The sequence below is a fragment of the Bos taurus genome, chromosome 4, assembly GCF_002263795.3.
Source record: "Bos taurus isolate L1 Dominette 01449 registration number 42190680 breed Hereford chromosome 4, ARS-UCD2.0, whole genome shotgun sequence".
Taxonomy (NCBI): domain Eukaryota; kingdom Metazoa; phylum Chordata; class Mammalia; order Artiodactyla; family Bovidae; genus Bos; species Bos taurus.
The window spans coordinates 5,400,160-5,422,969 of record NC_037331.1 but is presented as its reverse complement, the minus strand read 5'-3'; the positions used below and the strand labels follow the sequence as shown (position 1 = coordinate 5,422,969).

Below are 22,810 nucleotides of genomic sequence, written 5' to 3'. Positions count from 1 at the left end.
ACAGGACTTAATGAGGGGGCATCTTAGGGTCCTCTCCTCCTGCACTTTCTCCTCCCAGCTCAGTTGGGGCCTACTGCTCCCTGACACCCTTCCTAACACCCCCACCCAGAATGTGCATGCCCCTTCCCTAGCCTGCAACACACATTAATCTCCAGAGCCCTGGGCCCCTGCAGTGGGGGAGGCATGGTATAATAAAAAAAATAAGTAGTTAGCCTTTGTCCCTGGTTCTGGCACCCAGCTCCTGAAACCCTCGGGACAACAGCTGGATGGGATCAAGCCTGGGCAATTGGGTGGCTTCAGGGTCCAGGTTGGCTGCCAGGAAACTAAGTCTTGATTGGAAGGGCAGAAGTTTGAATTCTGCCCCCTGATCTCCGAGAAAGGACTTGAGATAGATCATCACCAACAGCTAGTGATTTAATCAGTCATACCTGTATGGGAAAGACTCCCTAAACCCCTACACGATGGGGCGCAGAGAGCTTTGGGGCAGCTGAACCACATGGGCAGGCTGGGAGGGACCCATGCCAGGCAGGTACTGGGGCTCTGTGCCCCCCAATCCCACCCCTGCCTTGTCGTAGACATCCCTTCCATGAGCCATTCATTCAGGTCCTTATAATACACCACTAAATATAAATGAGTTGTTCTAACCAACTGTCAAACCTGAAGGAGCAGGGGAAGGAGTTGTAGGAACCCCCAACTTTACAGCCAAGGTGAATGCAAGCGTGGGTGGTTGGGACCCGGGACGTGTGACTGTCTTGCCAGGTCTGTGCTTACTCGGGTGTCAGAGCTGCATCGGGTTCAGGGACATCCTGCTGGTGTCTGGAGAGCAGGGGAACCGGGGTCTGGAAGAGGAACCCAGCAGGTTGGAGTCTGTCCCTCTCTGTCCTTCCAGGCCTGGCACAGCCCCCGCCGTTGATGGGCATCACAGGCAGGTGTGGGATGAACAGGGACTGTCAGGCAGGAGGCACTGCCTGAGCCATCCCAGACCTTCCCTTCATGCCTCTGGGCACCTCAAAGCCATTGTGTGCAAATGCAATCCTGGAGGCAAACTAGAGGAAGAGCCAAGTCTGGTGGCACTGAGGCTGGAAGCAAATGAGAGTCCCTGGAAGGTGAAACCCACGGGCATGAAGTAGGAAGCCAGGATGCAGCTCACAGAGGAGGATCAGGGAGCAAGGGGCTCGAGCTGATTAGAAGTGACTGCTTCAAAGCCTTAGAAGACAGTGAATTCCAATAGTGCGCCACGTTGCATCCTGCAACGTCCTGAGACCAAAGACTTTGTCCCCTTCCCAGAAGCAGCAGAGGAGGCTGGGAAGGGCAGGAAAGGAAACTGGAGACGTGAAATTGACAGCCAGGGTATGGGATCTGAGATTATGGAGATGAGAATTTCTTCCACCCAGATGGAATCATGTTTATTTTTTCAGCTGTACCTTTTATCACCATTCACTATCCTCCTCCCTCAATTTTCATGAAGTTGAAAATGGTTGCAATTTATTTTTTTCTGTGAGACCATGTTTTTAAAAAGTGTCTTTTGCAGAGTGAAAAAAAAGAAACCCAAAACAAAAAACTGCAGTGAGCAGTCACAAGCTGTTTGGGGCTGACCTGGGGGAGAACCCGAAGCAGGGGCTACGTGTGAGTAGTGTGTACATGGGCCAGGCTGCCTCCCTGGCCTTGGGGGACCATTTCCTCTGGCCTCTCCATGCTGGGGAAGGTTAGGCCAGGACACAGAGAGACAGGAGAGAAAGGGGGTAGAAAGAGTATTGCTCTCAGCAGACCTCTGCCCTTTCTATGTAAAGTCACACTGCCCTCTCCATTGACACTAGCAATGACTTTGTAGCTGCTTTTTTTAAATTAAAAATACTATACGCCGTGTTAAAGCGATGCAGAAAGGTATAAATAATAATATATCCACCTCATCACATGTGAAACAAAAGTTGCCCACAGGTTAGATCTCCCCTACACGTCCCTCCCCTCACCGCCCGCCCCTCAGGAGGCCATGAGGCAGCATGGGGGTTTATCACGCCATTGGGTTCTACCGAATTTTCTGTGCAAATCACTAAGTAATCTAAGGTATTGTTTCACACATTTCTAAGTAAAACACAATGCAAACATAAGTTGTTTAAAGGTAAACGGCACCTCTCTGTGTAATTTTTAGAATTTGCTTTTTCTCCTAAAACTATACCTGTGGGCTCCTGACCTGGTCATCCACAAGGTCCTTGCTCACTTATCCACTTTTGCCAGCTCCCCGCAGGGCACTGCAGTAGTGGATCCCAACCTGTCCCTTCCCTTACTGTGCTCCATGTGCCCTTGGACGGACGACACTGTGTGGATGCTCCTGGTGTGTCAGGGACAAGCTAGGGACGGCAGCCTAGTCGTGGGCCAGCAGGAAAGGTGTGGTCCTGCAGCCTCGTGGGGCAATGACAGGTGCTCCTAAGGGCCGGCAGCCCACGAGCCCGATGATCCGCGTCCCAGCCGACTTCTAGCCAGGGAGACTCTTTTCCACCATTGGCAGTGCTTCCTATGCCTCAACGTGCATTTCTAATCACTAACAAAGTTGAGTAGCTTTGCCTCTATGAAGAGGCCACTCCCATTTCCTGTCTGGTGAGGACACATTTGTTCATTTACTGATTAGGCTGTGTGCCTCCGTGTGGTAGACAGGATCGTAAAAATGTGGTAAATATTAGGAATGCTGATCCAAAGGCTTGTTTGTGGGCCTCTGCTGGCCTCTGCCTGGCTGTGTCCCTCCAGCGAGCGTGGCTCGGTCAGTGTGGGGAGGGGCGTGGTCCTCACCAGTCCCGTGTTCATGCTTCTCTTGGTGTCCTGGGCCCCTGCAGATATTAGGCTCCACTTTCTCGAGCCCCACAGCAGCGGCCAGAATACTTACTAGAATCGCACTGAGACCTGATATTGAGTCCGCATCTCTGTTTAGTTAGATCTCCTGGAATGACTTCCCAAAAACTGTGTCCTTTTCTTCATAAAAATCTTCACAGATTGCAACCTATTTATTCACAGTAACTTTTCTTGCTATTATAAAAATATTTTCTAAAAATTTTGACAGCAAACAGTAAAATTCTGTAAAGCAATTATCCTTCAATGAAAAATAATTTTTAAAAAGACATAGAAAAAAAATTTACACATGCTGTTAATCATACATGTAAATAAATGCAACCTTAAAAGTGTTGTGTATCTAGAAACCTTGCTGTCTTCTCTCATTAGTACCTTCTTAGAAGATTCTGTTTTCACTGGCAGACACTCACCCCATCTGGGAAGTGCGAGTTCTGTGGCTTGCAATCTAATCCTTACACTGTCGCTTCTCCGTTGGGTCCAACTGTGCAGGTTGGGAAAGCACAGTGCAGCCGAGGGTGGGCATTACAGGGATTGTGATTTTCTTTCTTTAAAGGCATTGCTTCTAATATTTTACCACCATGAATATGTTTGCTGTAGCTTTTTTGGTAGATTTTCTTTCTTTATTGGATCAAGAAAGTTCGTTTCAGTTCCTCTTTTACTAAGAGCTTTTGTTCTGTATGTTTTAGAATTTTTATCTATTGCTTTTTCCATATTTAATGTGATGATAACCTTTTTCCTCCTTTACTGTTAAACATGATCAACGACATTTAAAAATCTGATAGGTTTAAACCACCCTGGGGTATCTGGAATGAACACATTTTGGTCATGATACACCAGCTTTTGTTTTCCTTTCAGTTTAGTTCAGTTCAGTCACTCAGTCGTGTCTGACTCTTCGCGACCCCATGAATCGCAGCACGCCAGGCCTCCCTGTCCATCACCAACTCCCGGAATTCACCCAGACCCATGTCCATCGAGTCAGTGATGCCATCCAGCCATCTCATCCTCTGTCGTCCCCTTCTCCTCCTGCCCCCAATCCCTCCCAGCATCAGAGTCTTTTCCAAGGAGTCAACTCTTCACATGAGGTGGCCAAAGTACTGGAGTTTCAGCTTCAGCATCATTCCCTCCAAAGAAATCCCAGGGCTGATCTCCTTCAGAATGGACTGGTTGGATCTCCTTGCAGTGCAAGGGACTCTCAAGAGTCTTCTCCAACACCACAGTTCAAAAGCATCAATTCTTCGGCGCTCAGCCTTCTTCACAGTCCAACTCTCACATCCATACATGACCACAGGAAAACCATAGCCTTGACTAGATGGACCTTTGTCGGCAAAGTAATGTCTCTGCTTTTGAATATGCTATCTAGGTTGGTCATAACTTTCCTTCCAAGGAGTAAGCGTCTTTTAATTTCATGGCTGCAGTCATCATCTGCAGTGATTTTGGAGCCCCAAAAATAAAGTCTGACACTGTTTCCACTGTTTCCCCATCTATTTCCCATGAAGTGATGGGACCAGATGCCATGATCTTTGTTTTCTGAATGTTGAGCTTTAAGCCAACTTTTTCACTCTCCACTCTCACTTTCATCAAGAGGCTTTTTAGTTCCTCTTCACTTTCTGCCATAAGGGTGGTATCATCTGCATATCTGAGGTTATTGATATTTCTCCCAGCAATCTTGATTCCAGCTTGTGTTTCTTCCAGTTCAGCGTTTCTCATGATGTACTCTGCATGTAAGTTAAATAAGCAGGGTGACAATATACAGCCTTGATGTACCCCTTTTCTAATTTGGAACCAGTCTGTTGTTCCATGTTCAGTTCTAACTGTTGCTTCTTGACCTGCATACACATTTCTCAAGAGGCAGATCAGGTGGTCTGGTATTCCCATCTCTTTCAGGATTTTCCACAGTTTATTGTGATCCACTCAGTTAAAGGCTTTGGCATAGTCAATAAAGCAGAAATAGATGTTTTTCTGGAACTCTCTTGCTTTTTCGATGATCCAGCAGATGTTGGCAGTTTGATCTCTGGTTCCTCTGCCTCTTCTAAAACCAGCTTGAACATTAGGAAGTTCACGGTTCACGTATTGCTGAAGCCTGGCCTGGAGAATTTTGAACATTACTTTACTAGTGTGTGAGATGCGTGCAATTGTGTGGTAGTTTGAGCATTCTTTGGCATTGCCTTTCTTTGGGATTGGAATGAAAACTGACCTTTTCCAGTCCTGTGGCTACTGCTGAGTTTTCCAAATTTGTTGGCATCTTGAGTGCAGCACTTTCACAGCATCATCTTTCAGGATTTGAAATAGCTCAACTGGAATTCCATCACCTCCACTAGCTTTGTTCATAGTGATGCTTTCTAAGGCCCACTTGACTTCATATTCCAGGATGTCTGGCTCTAGGTGAGTGATCACACCATCGTGATTATCTGGGTCGGGAAGATCTTTTTTGTACAGTTCTTCTGTGTATTCTTGCCATCTCTTCTTAATATCTTCTGCTTCTGTTAGGTCCATACCATTTCTGTCCTTTATCGAGCCCATCTTTGCATGAAATGTCCCCTTGGTATCTCTAATTTTCTTGAAGAGATCTCTAGTCTTTCCCATTCTGTTTTTTCCTCTATTTCTTTGCATTGATCACTGAGGAAGTTTGCCTTTAAACATCATTGAATTTTGTTTGCTAAAATTTGACTTAGAATTTCCACATGTAATTTTACAAGCTTGTCCTGCAGCTTTTCTTTCTCAGCTTCTCATGTTTTTTTGAGATTTTTTGATGTGGACCATTTTAAAGTCTTTATTGAATTTGTTACAATATTGCCTCTGTTTTATGTTTTGGTTTTTTGGTATGCAGATCCTAGCTTTCCAACCAGGAATGAAATCTGCACCCCCCACATTGGAAGGCGAAGTCTTCCACTATGATTGATAAAGGCTTGAGAAAGAACATCAAGAAAAGAAGAAGAGATGGAGAAATTGGAAAACATGAACTAAATGAAATGGGATCACTGAATGTAAAACAGACAAAGTGAAACAAACTAGATAAAAGATCACCAAATAGTCCAGTTGTTTTAAGACATGGCTGCTCATTAGAAACATACCTGGAGTTTTGGAGAAAATTGTAGAATCTAGATGCATAGCAGAATTATCTTGGAATTTTTTGAAAAATAAAATGCCCAGGTATTGCTTTTTTTTTTCTTGGGAGGCTGTCTTAGCCACTGAACCACCAGGGAAATCCTTTTATCTGGTTTTAGAACCAAAGTGACACTAACTTCATGATAAGTCTATGAATTACATTTGTAATTAGACCTGTAGATGCCTTGACAGTTTGGTAGGACTTGCTGTTAGAAGAATCTGAAGGTTTCTGTTGTGTAAACTGTCCCTATTGACACATTTTCCTTAGGGCTATGAGATGTTTTGGATTTCCTGTTATTCTGATGACATGTTTTGTAGTTACTGCATTGCACATGGTAGGCAGTTCTGGAGTGCTGTTGCGCACGTGCTCTCTGTTGTCTAAGACCCTGAGCGTCTGTGGTGTGTCCTTCTTGTGTTTCCAGCGCGGCTGACTGCACCCTCTCCTCTATTCTGGCCCCTCTTTCTGGAGATCATCTGTTTTACGAGGCAGGGCGAGGGCCAGCACGTGGCTCTGTTGACCTCGGCTCCTGTTGCCTCACTTCCTGTTTCATGAGCGTCTCTTCGTCTTCAGTACCTCCCTCCTTCCAGTTTGGGAGTGTCTATTCTGCGGCTGTTTTTTGCTTCCTTTGGGCTCTCAGTTCATTACTTCTTGGCTCTGGTCTTTTCTGTTTAAGTCTGTTCTCCAAGCCCTGCTTTACTGTGGGCCACGACTTCTGTCCCACCTGCATATTCATTCAAGTCTTGGGATTTCCAACAACCTGTTTCCTTTTGTCCACTGGGCCATGGCTCCAGTGGTCTGTGGTGGTCTGCTCTTCAAAATGTAGGTCCCAGCCTTGCTTTTCCTTATGAAGTTTCATGATACTACAATGAGGAACATTTTATTTAAACCAACGAATGGGCGTGTACATGCATGTGTGCAGACATGCACACTCACACACACACATGAACAGAAACACTCTTTATAGGTACCAAAGTCGCCCCACCTCGGATGGGCCTGACAGTGAGGAAAACCTGTCCCTGTCACCAGACACATTCCTGAGGGAGGATCCTGAGGAGGAGGGGCAGGGGCTCCTGTTTTGTGCAGAAAGTATGGCTTCTTACATTTTTTAAAAAAAATCTACACCACCTTATGTGTAGGGCTCCCTGAATGAGGGCTCATGTTAGCTCTTCATGCCAATAATGCCATCAAGAATCCAAGATGCCAAAAGCACCAAGACCACAATGCAAAGAGAGATTAACAGAAAACTGTGCCGCCCTGCACAGCATCTAATATTACATCTTACCATAACCAAGGTGATTAAAAATCTTCCCAAGTAACTGAACTTTTAAAAAGTCCACTGTGACAGGAGTATACAAAAGCTTTAAAACTAAAAAAAAATGATTTTATTTGGGAAAAAAAACAAGTATTTTTAAAGGCAGAGTAAAACATGCCCTTGGTGGAATTTGAGACTTTCTTTGGAGAAAATCTACTTTTAAGAGACAATAAGGTCTTATCACTGACCTAGAGCCAGACATCCTGGAATGTGAAGTCAAGTGGGCCTTAGAAAGCATCACTACGAACAAAGCTAGTGGAGGTGATGGAATTCCAGTTGAGCTATTTCAAATCCTGAAAGATGATGCTGCACTCAATATGCCAGCAAATTTGGAAAACTCAGCAGTAGCCACAGGACTGGAAAAGGTCAGTTTTCATTCCAATCCCAAAGAAAGGCAATGCCAAAGAATGCTCAAACTACTGCACAATTGCACTCATCTCACACGCTAGTAAAGTAATGCTCAAAATTCTCCAGGCCAGGCTTCAGCAGTATGTGAACCGTGAACTTCCTAATGTTCAAGCTGGTTTTAGAAAAGGCAGAGGAACCAGAGATCAAATTGCCAACATCTGCTGGATCATTGAAAAAGCAAGAGAGTTCCAGAAAAACATCTATTTCTGCTTTATTGACTATGCCAAAGCCTTTGACTGTGTGGATCACAATAAACTGTGGAAAATCCTGAAAGAGATGGGAATACCAGACCACCTGATCTGCCTCTTAAGAAATGTGTATGCAGGTCAAGAAGCAACAGTTAGAACTGGACATGGAACAACAGACTGGTTCCAAATAGGAAAAGGAGTACGTCAAGGCTGTATATTGTCACCCTGCTTATTTAACTTCTATGCAGAGTACATCATGAGAAACACTGAACTGGAAGAAACACAAGCTGGAATCAAGATTGCTGGGAGAAATATCAATAACCTCAGATATGCAGAGGATACCAGCCTTATGGCAGAAAGTGAAGAGGAACTAAAAAGCCTCTTGATGAAAGTGAGAGTGGAGAGTGAAAAAGTTGGCTTAAAGCTCAACATTCAGAAAACGAAGATCATGGCATCTGGTCCCATCACTTCATGGGAAATAGATGGGGAAACAGTGGAAACAGTGTCAGACTTTATTTTTGGGGCTCCAAAATCACTGCAGATGATGACTGCAGCCATGAAATTAAAAGACGCTTACTCCTTGGAAGGAAAGTTATGACCAACCTAGATAGCATATTCAAAAGCAGAGACATTACTTTGCCAACAAAGGTCCGTCTAGTCAAGGCTATGGTTTTCCTGTGGTCATGTATGCATGTGAGAGTTGGACTGTGAAGAAGGCTGAGCACCAAAGAATGGATGCTTTTGAACTGTGGTGTTGGAGAAGACTCTTGAGAGTCCCTTGGACTGCAAGGAGATCCAACCAGTCCATTCTGAAGGAGATCAGCCCTGGGATTTCTTTGGAGGGAATGATGCTGAAGCTGAAACTCCAGTACTTTGGCTACCTCATGTGAATAGTTGACTCCTTGGAAAAGACTCTGATGCTGGGAGGGATTGAGGGCAGGAGGAGAAGGGGACGACAGAGGATGAGATGGCTGGATGGCATCACTGACTCAATGGACGTGGGTCTGGGTGAACTCTGGGAGTTGGTGATGGACAGGGAGGCCTGGCATGCTGCGATTCACGGGGTCACAAAAAGTCGGACACTACTGAGCGACTGAACTGACTGACTGAAGGTCAGAGCAGTGGTGGCTGCAGCCATGAAATTAAAAGACGCTTACTCCTTGGAAGGAAAGTTATGACCAACCTAGATAGCATATTCAAAAGCAGAGACATTACTTTGCCAACAAAAGTCCGTCTAGTCAAGCCTATGGTTTTTCTAGTGGTCATGTATGGATGTGAGAGTTGGACTGTGAAGAAAGCTGAGTGTGGAAGAATTGATGCTTTTGAACTGTGGTGTTGGAGAAGACTCCTGAGAGTCCCTTGGACTGCAAGGAGATCCAACCAGTCCATTCTGAAGGAGATCAGCCCTGGGTGTTCTTTGGAGGGAATGATGTTAAAGCTGAAACTCCAGTACTGTGGCCACCTCATGTGAATAGTTGACTCTTTGGAAAAGACTCTGATGCTGGGAGGGATTGGGGGAAGGAGAAAAAGGGGATGACAGAGGATGAGACGGCTGGATGGCATCACTGACTCAATGGACGTGAGTCTGAGTGAACTCTGGGAGTTGGTGATGGACAGGGAGGCCGGGCGTGCTGCGATTCATGGGGTCTCAAAGAGTCGGACACGACTGAGTGACTGAACTGAACTGAACTGAACTGAACTGAAGGTCAGAGCACACTGGTTCATATTTACATAGAAAACATTCAAAATACCCAAATGAACAATAAAAAGCTAATGAACAGAATAATGAAATCATTATAAAACGTATTTCCTATGCTTGTAATGAGGGCAAGTTTAAAAACTTCAATTATCTTGTCCATTTCAATATTTAGAGATTATAGTCAACAAGTTTGTTTTAAATTACAGATTAACCATTGGTAAAATTTCATTAAACCAAAAAGAGATGCTTCTGATTTTGAGGAATACAAAAAAGCCAGAGCAATAAAAAATATCCATTTTTATCTTATGTGTTGTGTTAGCAAAATCTTTAAACATATCTATAAAAGAAAAATTCAAGGGTTCCCTGGTGGCTCAGCAGTGAAGAATCCTTCTGCCAATGCAGGAGACTTGGGTTTGATCCCTGGGTCAGGAAGATACCCTGGAGGAGGATATGGCAACCTACTCCAGTATTCTTGCCTGGAGAATCCCATGGACAGAGGAGGCTGGCGGGCTACAGTCCATAGGGTCACAAAGAATCAGACATGACTCAGCAGCTAAACAACAACATAAAAAAATGTACAACATAAAGCTGTGTGTTTGCTTGTTTTCATCTCTGAGGTGTTGAAGGATACCTGGCCTTTCCCAAAATCCAGTTCTTACAAGCGTCCTTATTGTCTCTGTCCTATTGTGTTAGGATAGCTCATTTTTACTGCAATACCTCTTAGAATAGCAAAATAGCTTAACATGATTCCCTGGATATACAGCACAGGGCAAAAAGCCTCTGAACAGACTCTTAGCCCCGCTCCCTGTCACCAGGCTGCAAGATGCGCTCATATCCTCTGAAAACACTCAGGGGTCCCTAATTAGGGATCTGCTCAGTGGATTTGCCACTCAGGTAGGTGAAGGGGCAGCTGCCCTGAAACAGGAGAGAGATGCTGTGGTCCATCCACTCTCCTCTACCTCTAGATTGTACATGCCAGGGCTAAAGTCCAGGACTGTTTTCAGTATATGAAGAGAAAGCGGAATCAGAGTCAGCTTGAACAAAAGTGGGCATAGAATCTAGGCTCTATTTTGCCTCATTCACCCCAAGAAAGCTCTTTTTTATACCCAATTGGAACAAGTCCAATGAATTTGCTGTGTATCCTTTTGTGTGTGTTTGTAAAATGTATATCGTTTTGCGTGCCTGTGATCAGTTGCATCCTGGGAGATACATAATTCTGTCTCTGACTCTTTTTACTCAGTTATAGTTTCTAACACTTTGCCCCTATCGTATCAAACATGTGGCTCTAGCATGGATGGTTGTCTGCTGCTAGTGATCCCATGCATGTCTCAGAACCCCAGTACCCTCAGCTAAGAAACCAGGATAATTCCTGTACCAACAAGGCTGCAATAGGATTAGATGAGGTGATGTATGAAGAAGAAAAGGGCACCTAATAGCAGATAATATCTTGAGTGTAAAATTTGTACTCAAGCATCTTTATTGCCATGAAGATGCTTTATGGGCACCCCTGGATGTGGGTTTAGGTATGTCCCCCTCTGCTGCCAGTGAGGGTAGGGGAATTCTCTCCAGACAGCCCAAGAACTTAGGTTTATATGTCACTTCTTGATAGAATCCAGTGCTGTAATTTAAGTTGGCACATCATTTCTTCAAGCTGGAAGTTTCTGGAAAGCATCACTCATGTATGCATGCTCTGGAAGCCTGGTGCCCACAGGAGCACAGGGCCAGGCTGTGTGTGGGGCCACTGGATTGTGCCAGGTGGGAAGGACACCCCAGCAACTGAGACCCACGGAAATGACTCTTTAAAGGCTCTCAGTAATTGATGAAACTTTGTAAAGTTGCAAGCATATGGAAAAACACCAACTTTAAAATGTAAACAGCTTATTTTAAACAAATTCAAAATCCATGTGGACCACAGAAAACCATCTGCAGTACCTGTGACCTATTCTGAGTTCTCTGCTGTGCACATTCATGTCTCAGGGCCTTTGCCCTGGCTACCTCTCCCCCTGGCCCTCAGGACGCTTGTTGCCTGGACCCTCCTCATGAGCCTTCTTTCAGATACCACGTCACCAAACACAGACAGGCATGGAGAACAGACCATATGAAAACCCAGGGAGAAGACAGCCATCTATACACCAAGGAGAGAGGTCTCAGGGGGATCCAGCCCTTCTCACACCTTGACCTTGGACTTCCAGCCTCCAGAATGAGGTTTCTATTGTTTAAACTGCCCAATATATGGTTCTTTGTTATGGCAGCCCTAGAAAAGTAATGTAAGCACAGGGCCAAAAATAGTAGATGTTAGTAATTACTATGTTAAAACAAAAATCCTTCCAGATCAAATTCCATCAATCAATGTTCATATTATCATTATGATATTGTGGGATGAACCCCTGGGTTTAGGAGAGACCCGATTCTCCTGGATGGACGAAATCACCTCAAAACCCCTGACAATCATTCTGTTCAGGACCGCACCGACTCAGGAGAGAGGAGGCATATCCTCTCTTATAATTTAAATCTTTACTCATTTGTTTATTTAGCCTTTCAAACTAGCTGGTAGGAAGCTCCTGCATCTTCACCCAGCATCCATGGAAGCCTTGGCCATCACACCAGGCTCTGAGACAAGCCCCTGATGAAGCAGGTCTTCTCTTATCCTTTACTCGCTCCCCAGCTTTCTGGACACTGGCGTGCAATGCTGCTTTCATTGTATTCACCCTTACCACGTCTCAACATCTGGGTCATACATGAGTGGTCTCTGATAGCTGCAGTCTCTGCATCTGAAAGACGGGGCAGCGAAGTCAATGTCCCCCTCACAGGGCCAATGGCAGGGCCACTGACTTCGGCTAATTAGTGTGTTGATGGACTGCATCTGCCGGGACTCGTTGAACATCCATTTCTGATATTATTTTACCCAGGAAATGAGTAAAACACCACAGCTTACCACGAGATCATCTGGAGTCATCTTGTTCCTTCCCCCAGCAGCCATCAGCTGGTCTGTCTAGGCTGATTTTGTGGCTTTTCTCAGTCAAATGGATCACTGGCCACTGAGGACCCCTTAACTGCTAGTTAATCTGCTCTGAGGCCAGCCCTTCTCCCAGAACCGAGGCCTCTGGGATACACACGGGGACTCATATTGACTCCATACCAGATGGGTACTCTGGAGCCACATTCCATCCACCAACTCCTTCAGATAGCATCTGTGTCTGTGTGTTAGTCACTCAATAGCATCTGACCCCATGGACTGTAACCCACCAGGCTCCTCTGTCCATGGAATTCTCCACGCAAGACTACTGGAGTTGGCCATTTTTACCTAGGGGTGTGATTACTGGTTTGATTGCTCTCTCCCCTTTTGACACTCCCTTTTCTCCTCTAGGTCACCTCTATCTCCTCCCTCCCTCTTCTCTTCTCTACTTAACTCTGTGAAACTCTCTGGGTGTTACAGGCTGTGAAGAACACTTAGGGAATTGATTACTGGCTAGATTACTCTCTCCCCTTTTGATTCCCCCTCTTCTCTTCCTGGTCACCTCTATCTCCCTCCTCCTTCTTCTCTTGTCCATGTAACTTTGTGAACCTCTCTGGGTGTCCCTCACTATGCCGAATCTTTTCACCATTAACCTAGAAGTTTTATCATCAGTGCTGTACGGATGGAGAAGTCAAGAAGCTACTGTAAGAATAAGACTGAGAGCCAGAGGCAGGAGGCTTAAATCCAAAACTTCAGAACACCAGAAAATTCCTGACTCCAGGAAACATTAATTGACAAGAGCTCATCAAAAGCCTCCATACCTACACTGAAAGCAAGCTCCACCCAAGAGCCAGCAAGTTCCAGAGCAAGACATACCAAGCTAATTCTCCAACAACGCAGGAACATAACACTGAACATTAAAATACAGGCAGCCAAAAGTCACACCAAACCCACAGACACCTCAAAACTCACTAAGGACACTTCATTGCACTCCAGAGAGAAGAGATCCAGCTCTACTCACCAGAACACAGACACAAGCTTCCCTAACCAGGAAACCTTGACAAGCCACTAGTCCAACCCCATCCACAGGGAGGAACCTCCACAATAAAGAGGAACCATAAACTTCCAGCATACAGAAAGGCCACCCCAAACACAGCAATCTAAACAAGATGAAAAGGAAGAGAAATTTTCAGCAGGTAAAGGAACATGATAAACGCCCACCAAATAAAACAAAAGAGGAAGAGATAGGGAGTCGACCTGACAAAGAATTAAGAATAATGATTGTAAAGATGATCCAAAATCTTGAAAAAAAATGGAGTTACAGATAAAGAGACTAGAGACAAGGATTGAGAAGATGCAATAAATGTTTAACAAGGACTAGAAGAAATAAAAAAGAGTCAATCAATAGTGAATAATGCAGTAACTGAGATCAAAAGCATGCTGGAGGGAACCAACAGTAGAATAACTGAGGCAGAAGATAGGATAAGTGAGGTGGAAGATATAATGGTGGAAATAAATGAAGCAGAGAGGAAAAAAGAGTTAAATGAGGACAACCTCAGAGACTTCTAGGACAATGTTAAATGCCCCAACATTCAAATCATGGGGGTCCCAGAAGAAGAAGACAAAAAGAAAGGTCATGAGAAATACTTGAGGAGATAAGAGTTGAAAACTTCCCTTAAATGGGGAAGGAAATACACACTCAAGTCCAAGAAACCCAGAGGGTCCCAAACAGGAATAACCCAAGGCAAAACACCCCAAGACACATATTAATCAAATTAATGAAGATCAAACAAAAAGAGCAAATATTAAAGGTAGCAAGGGAAAAGCAACAAATAACACACAAGGGGATTTCCATAAGGATAACATCTAATCTTTCAATAGAAACTCCTCAGGCCAGAAGGGAATGGCAGGAGACACTTAAAGTGATGAAAGAGAAAAACCTATAATCCATATTACTGTACCCAGCAAGGATCTCATTTAAATATGAAGGAGAAATCCAAAGCTTTACAGACAAGCAAAAGATAAGAGAATTCAGCACCACCAAATCAGCTATTTAACAAATGCTAAAGGATCTTCTCTAGATAGGAAACACAGAAAAGTTTTATAAACTTGAACCCAAAACAACAAAGTAAATGGCAATGGGATCATACTTATCAATAATTACCTTAAATGTAAATGGGTTGAATGCCCTAACCAAAAGACAAAGACTGGCTGAATGGATACAAAAACAAGACCGCTATATGCCGGGGTCCTGCCCCGGCTGATCCAGGGTGTTCGAAGCGGGGACGGCATCAGTGACCTATTTATTTAAATATTTTATCAAAGATATACAGAGTAATAGGATGAGGATAGCTCAGTAGGAAAATTCAGTGGAGAAAAGAGGCTGAGTAGCTTGGTTTACGCGGGAGACCAATAAAACTTCAAGACAAGAAGTTTGCACCACTTACGTAGGCCACAGGCGTCCTTCCGTTCTCCTGAAGGAGAGGAGACACTGAGGCCTCCCCGGTCGGATCTTAGAAGCCCAGGCATAATTAGTAAGCATGGCGGGTTCCGCGCTCCAGATGGAGACTCAACCAGAGTCAGAGAGAGAGCGACATGGGGAGACCAGTATTTCGAGAAACTGATCCCAATTCTTTATTTCCCATGGTCTACTTTTATACACTGAGATGTTATGCAAAAGTCACGTGGGGACAGCAGTCCTGACTTTTATCAAAGTCAGGTGCTTCACACAAATGCATACAGAGGTCTTAGGGGTGTTACATCATCTTCTGGCCAGGGGGCCTGCTGACAATTTATGACCCTCTCCTTGTGACAATGGTCAGTCAACCAGGACACTTATTTCTCCAGGGGTGATTATTCTTAAAACAGACGCCACCCAAATAAAGTTACATTCCTATAGGGTGAGGGTGTAGTGGGTTTTAGTTAAGGAAAGAATTTACTTAGCCTAAGATCTAACGTGATTAATATCAAAGGTTAATACTTATTTCTTCTATATACTCATTAATGTGTGTAAGGGCAGGGGATGTGGAAACTTAGCAACAAACATTGGCTCAACAAATGAAAAACCCTTCACCAATACAATTTCTAATCAGCCCATTATACTTATACTAATAGTTTTCTAACTTTTCTAAGGAACCTGTTTTTAGAAGGTTTAAAGCATCTCATGCCTCTCACGGTTGGGAGGCTGTGAGCAATCACATGTGGCCGGACAAGCCTGTCAGGCAGGCTAGAGAACCTTCAGAGGAGTTTGTAGGTTAAAACACTCTTATCACACCCAGGAATTATTATTAACTGGAGCTTTAAGTTAACTCCTTCTCCGAAAGAGGTGGTGGGGGACAGCCCCCCGTAAAGTCAGAGATGTAGGTGAGAGCACAAACTAGTAAAGTAGGCAGGCTCTGGTTATGGGGGTAGATGCTTGAGGATTTCCAGGGGGACTCCTGGGGCTCAATCCCGCCTTTGCGTATGTTGAGCCTCCTTCCTCATGACCTTTGTCATGGGCGGAGTACCTCACTCTGGCCCCCAACAGCTATATATGCTGCCTACAAGAGATCCACCTCAAATCTAGGGACACATACAGATGGAAAGTGAAGGGCTGGCAAAAGATATTTCATGCAAATGGAGACCAAAAGAAAGCAGGAGTAGCAATACTCTTATCAGATAAAATAGACTGAAATAAAGGCTGTGAAAAGAGACAAAGAAGGACACTACATAATGATCAAAGGATCAATCCAAGAAGAAGATATAACAATTATAAATATATATGCACCCAACATAGATAGGAGCACCGGAATATGTAAGGCAAATGCTAACAAGTATGAAAGGGGAAGTTAACAGTAACACAATAATAATGGGAAACTTTAATATCCCACTCACACCTATGGATAGACCAATTAAACAGAAAATTAGCAAAGAAACACAAACTTTAAATGATACAATGGGCCAGTTAGACCTAATTGATATCTATAGGACATTTCACCCCAAAACAATGAATTTCACCTATTTCTCAAGTGCACACGGAACTTTCTCCAGGACAGGTCACATCCTGGGCCATAAATCTAGCCTTGGTAAATTCAAAAACATTGAAATCATCTCAAGCATCTTTTCTGATCACAATGAAGTAAGATTAGATGTCAACTACAAGGAAAAAAAACTATTAAAAATACAGACATATGGAGGCTAAATAACACACTTCTGAATAATCAACAAATCACAGAAGAAATCAAAAAAGAAATAAAAATATGCATAGAAATGAATGAAGATGAAAACACAGCAACCCCAAACCTATGGGATTCAGTAAAAGCAGTGCTAAGGGGAAGGTTCATAGCAATACAAGCCTAACTCAAGAAACAGAAGAAAAATCAAATAAATAACCTAACTTTACACCTAAAGCAACTAGAAAAAGAAGAACCCCAGGGTTAGTAGAAGGAAAGAAATCATAAAAATTAGGGCAGAAATAAATGAAAGAGAAACAAAGGAGACTATAGCAAAAACAGCAAAACTAAAAGCTGATTCTTTGAGAAGATAAATAAAATAGACAAACCATTAGCCAGACTCATCAAGAAAAAAGGAGAAGAATCAAGTCAACATAATTAGAAATGAAAATGGAGAAATCGCAACAGACAACACAGAAATACAAAGGATCATAAGAGACTACTATCAGCAACTATATGCCAATGAAATGGACAACTTGGAAGAAATGGATGAATTCTTAGAAAAGTATAACCTTCCAAAACTGAACCAGGAAGAAATAGAAAATCTTAACAGGCCCATCACAAGCACAGAAATCAAAACCGTCATAAAAAATCTTCCAACAAACAAATACCCAGGACCCGATGGCTTCACAGATGAATTCTACCAAAAATTTAGAGAAGAGCTAACACCTATCCTACTCAAACTCTTCCAGAAATTTGCAGAGGAAGGTAAACTGCCAAACTCATTCTATGAAGCCATCATCACCCTAATACCAAATCCAGACAAAGATGCCACAACTAAAGAAAACTACAGGCCAATATCACTAATAAACATAGATGCAAAAGTCCTCAACAAAATTTTAGCAAACAGAATCCAACAACATATTAAAAAGATCATACATTCTGGCCAAGTGGGCTTTATCCCAGGGATGCAAGGATTCTTCAATATTTGCAAATCAATCAATGTGATACACTGCATTAACAATTTGAATGATAAATATCATATGATTATCTCAATACATGCAGAGAAAGCCTTTGACAAAATTCAACATCCATTTATGACTAAAAAAAAAAAAAGCCTTCAGACAGCAGGTATAGAAGGAACATACCTCAACATAATAAAAGCCATCTATGATAAACCCACAGCAAACATTATCTTCAGTGGTGAAAAATTGAAAGCATTTCCCCTAAAGTCTGGAACAAGATGAGCTTGCCCACTCTCACCACTACTATTCAACATAGTTTTGGAAGTTTTAGCCACAGCAATCAGAGAGGAAAAACAAAAAAGGAATCCAGATTGGAAAAGAAGAAGTAAAACTCTCACTGTTTGCAGATGACATGATCTACACAGAAAACCCTAAAGACACCACCAGAAAATTACTAGAGCTAATCAATGAATATAGTAAAGTTGGAGGATATAAAATTAATGCTCAGAAATCTCTTGCATTCCTATACACTAACAATGAGGAAACAGAAAGAGAAATTTAGGAAACAGTTCCATTTACCATTGCAACGAAAATAATAAAATACTTAGGAATAAATCTACCCAAAGAACAAAAGACCTATATATAGAAAACTATAAAACACTGATGAAAGAAATCAAAGAGGACACAAATAGAGAAATACACCATGTTCATGGATCAGAAGAATCAGTATAGTGAAAATGAGTATACTACCCAAAGAAATCTATAGATTCAATACAATCCCTATCAAATTACCAATGGTATTTTTCAGAGAATTAGAACAAATAATTTCACAATTTGTATGGAAATACACAAAAACCTTGAATAGCCAAAGCAATCTTGAGAAAGAAGAATGGAACAGGAGGAATCAACCTGCCTGACTTCAGGCTATGCTACAAAGCTATAGTCATCAAGACAGTATGGTACTGGCACAAAGACAGAAATATAGATCAATGGAACAAAATAGAAAGCCCATAGATAAATCCACACACCTATGGACACCCTATCTTTGACAAAGGAGGCAAGGCTACACAATGGAGAAAAGACAATCTCTTTAACAAGTGGTGCTGGGAAAACTGGTCAACCAAGTGCAAAAGAATGAAACTTTCTAACACCATATACAACTTCCAACACCATACACAAAAATAAACTCAAAATGGATTAAAGATCTCAACGTAAGACCAGAAACTATAAAACTCCTAGAGGGGAACATAGGCAAAACACTCTCTGACATAAACCACAGCAGGATCCTCTATGACCCACCTCCCAGAATATGGAAATAAAAGCAAAAATAAACAAATGGGACCTAATTAAACTTAAAAGCTTTTGCACAACAAGGAAACTATAATCAAGGTAAAAAGACAGCCTTCAGAATGGGAGAAAATAATAGCAAACGAAATAACTGACAAAGAATTAATCTCAAAAATATACAGGCAGCTCCTGCAGCTCAATCCCAGAAAAATAAATGACCCAATCAAAAAATGGGCCAAACAGCTGAACAGACATTTCTCCAAAGAAGACATACAGATGGCTAACAAACACATGAAAAGATGCTCAACATCACCCATTATCAGAGAAATGCAAATCAAAACCACAGTGAGGTACCATCTCATGCCAGTCAGGATGGCTGCTATCCAAAAGTCTACAAGCAATAAATGCTGGAGAGGGTGTGGAGAAAAGGGGACCCTCTTACACTGTTAGTGGGAATTCAAACTAGTACAGACACTATGGAGAACAGAGTGGAGATTCCTTAAAAAACTGGAAATAGAACTGCCATATGACCCAGCAATCCCACTGCTGGGCATACACACCGAGGAAACCAGAATTGAAAGAGACATGTGTACCCCAATGTTCATTGCAGCACTGTTTACAATAGCTAGGGCATGGAAGCCACCTAGATGCCTATCGGCATATGAATGGATAAGAAAGCTGTGGTACATATACACATGGAATATTACTCAGCTATTAAAAAGAATGCATTTGCATCAGTTCTGATGAGGTGGATGAAACTGGAGCCTATTGTACAGAGTGAAGTAAGTCAGAAAGAAAAACACCAATACAATATATTAATGTATATATATGGAATTCAGAAAGATGAAAACGATGGCCCTATATGTGAGACAGCAAAAGAGACAGAGATGTAAAGAACAGACTTTTGGACTCTGTGGGAGAAGGCAAGGGTGGGATGATTTGAAAGAATAGCATTGAAACATGTATATTACCAAATATGAAATAGATCACCAGTCCAGATTCGATGCATAAGACAGGGTGCTCAGGGCCGGTGTACTGGGATGACCTTGAGGGATGGGATGAAGAGGGAGGTGGGAGGAGGTTCAGGATGGGGAACATATGTACACCCATGGCTGATTCATGTCAACATATGGCAAAACATTACAACACTATAAAGTAATTAGCCTCCAATTAAAAAAATAATTACTTAAAAAAAATACTGGAGTTGGTAGCAACTCCAGGGGATCTTCCTGATTCAGGGATCAAACCCAGGTCTGCTGCATTGCAGGCAGATTCTTTACTGTCTTTACAGGGAAGCCCTCAGACAGTGTCTGACCTGATCAAATACCCCAGCAGAAAAGAATTCCATCTCAACCCAATTTAAAGTTAGAGCAAAGGGAGTTTTGACCTGCTATACAAACTCTCCTCAAAGTGTTCTCCTTTAGGTAAAATAGGCAAACACAACCACAAGAACACTAACATTCATAAAAGCTATAGCTTTTCTAAGTTCTTATTCGCATTTCTGACAAACTTTCACCCAAATACAAAAGGGTTTTAAAATCATGTATCAGAGTTTGGGGCTAAGACTGACCAAAAAGGACCTAAAACAGTGGTAAAGAACTTGCCTGCCAATGCAGGAGACGCAAGTTCAATTCCCAGACTGGGAAGATCCTGTGGAGAAGGAAAAGGCAAGGCACTCCAATATTCTTGCCTTAGAAATCCCATGAACAGTGGAGCCTGGCGGGCTACAGTCCATGGGCTCGCGAAGGGTTAGACATGCTTTAGTGACTAAACGACAACAACAAAGCACTGAGTGCAGCTTATCATTAGATAGATAAGTTAAGGTGAACTTGGAGAACTGACTTCAGTTGCTTTCCTCAACTTTTTAAGGTGGAACTCCATTTCCCTTAATTACACAATAAACAATTTTGCACAAAATTCATGCGAAACTCCTAGATCTAAGGATTCATTAACCAACTTCTTACTCTAATAAACTAAGAAGCAACATTTTCTAGTGATCCCATTCTACTCTGGTCTTCATTATTTCTTTAAACATCATCAGTGCAGTGAAATGTCATCCCCTTTAATTTCTGAATTCTTTTTTCTTGTTCTAAATATAACCAATGTGCTGATGGTATGGCTATTAAGAATTTCCAGGGAACTTCTTAGAAAACAAAATTACTTTTCTTTTTGCTTAGCAAATGCTTTTAAACATTTAGACTTAGATTTATTAAACATTTAAGAATAAAAACATAGAAGCAAATGAATTACAAATATGTAGTAAGGTTAATTTGTATTGTTTTTTTGTTGTTGTTAATACTAGGTAAATTAGATCAGATATTTTCTCTGTTAAACTTCTCTTGTGCCAATATGTTCTAGATGACAGCATACAACAGGGTAAGATTTAGTAAGAACTCTACCCATTGTGTAGAAATGCAGGCAGGCAGTGTTTTTTGTGTTTCCCCAGCAATGTCACTTCACCTGCCAGGTTTCTTTCATATGAACTTGTCTAGGAAGCAGGGTAAATTGCATGGTAATTGACATCTAGTGAACAGGGAAACTTACCACATGGCAGAGCAGTCAAAATTCACCAAGAGCCATTTGTGGGGATTAAAGTTAAATGAATCTGCAAACTGCCAAGGAATAAGAACAACAAAAAGAAAACACTTCAATTATTAATGCTTAGCTAAAAACAAGACCTCATGCATAGTAATTAACAGTTTGTATTCTCAAATTAAAATTGTCTGATCAGTCAGACAGAATGGGAATCAGGTGAAACTGTGGGGTCTGGGGCTCATGGGCACTTGGGCAGCTATCCCAAGCTACCTGAGCCTCATTTCATCCATTTCAAATCCTATCTCATGAAACATGAAGCTAATATATCTGATTCTGGGCTGAGGCACAAAGGGAGGAAAAGCGCTTTGGAGCCAGAGAATCTGGGCTGGCATCTGGGCACAACTGCTTCTCCGTGTGTCCGGATGGGAGTCCTGCTTTGTAGAAAAGTCATGAGATAACAGCCGTGAACGCCTCAGCATGGGTCCTGAGGGTGATGCAGAAACCGTCTGGTGCAAACCCTGTAACTGCTCTGTTGTTGTAGGGCCATACAGGTTGGGGAGCCATGTGATGAAAAGTGGCTGTGATCTCAAGCAGCTCTGGTTATGTCCAGAGAACTGGTGAGAGCAGTCATTGGGCAGGGCTTATAAAATGACGTCCCAGGCGGCCCTAAACCAGGCTTTGCTCATAGAGGGCGAGGGGAGGGACTCGTTGAGCTGGTAGGGCTGTGCCTTGGGCACCCTGCAGGGCACACCCACAGAACCAGAATGAGACTGTGGTCCACTGGGCATAAAAGGTACCAGGTTGTCGGCTGGAAAAAAAAGCACAAGCTAAAAGCTGAGAGTTTTGCTTTATTTGACAGACTTTCCCAGGACTCCAAGCCCAGAAGACAGCATCTCAGGTCACTCTGAGGGACGGCCCTGAAGAGGGAAGGGGGAGGCCAAGCTATATAGGGGTTTTTGCAACAAAGATCAGGTAGTTGGAACATCAAAACATTACTGTCAATTAAAGGAAATCAAGGGCTTCCCTGGTGGTTCAGTGGTAAAGAATCTGCCTGTAATGCAGGAGATGCAGGGGACGAGGGTTTGATCCCTGGGTCAGAAGCCCACTCTGGTATTCTTGCCTGGAGAATCCCATGGACAGAGGAGCCTGGCAGGCTATAGTCTATAGGGTCGCAAAGAGTCAGACATGACTGAAGTGACTTATCACACAGGCCAAGGAAACCAAATATGTCAAGTTAAGGAATTTAGGGCTTTTCTTTGTGTGGGAAGATGCATGAGTCTGGGCTCAATGAAATCATTACCTTGATGGGCATCTCAGCTACCTGGGGCCAGTGTGCTGGGCATTCCTATCCCGAGTCCCCAC

The 22,810-nt window shown here is 42.9% G+C and overlaps 1 protein-coding gene across 7 annotated transcripts in view; it reads right to left on the bottom strand.

The window, feature by feature from the left end:
• The window catches only part of DDC (dopa decarboxylase), a 105,784-nt gene that overhangs the window by 18,334 nt on the left and 64,640 nt on the right, over positions 1 to 22,810 (bottom strand). For all 7 annotated transcript variants that reach the window (XM_024990404.2, NM_173907.3, XM_024990406.2 and 4 more), the window contains one exon: positions 21,458 to 21,525. In XM_024990404.2, coding sequence (XP_024846172.1) covers positions 21,458 to 21,525 — 68 coding nt within the window. The remainder of the gene's footprint in view (positions 1 to 21,457; positions 21,526 to 22,810) is intronic.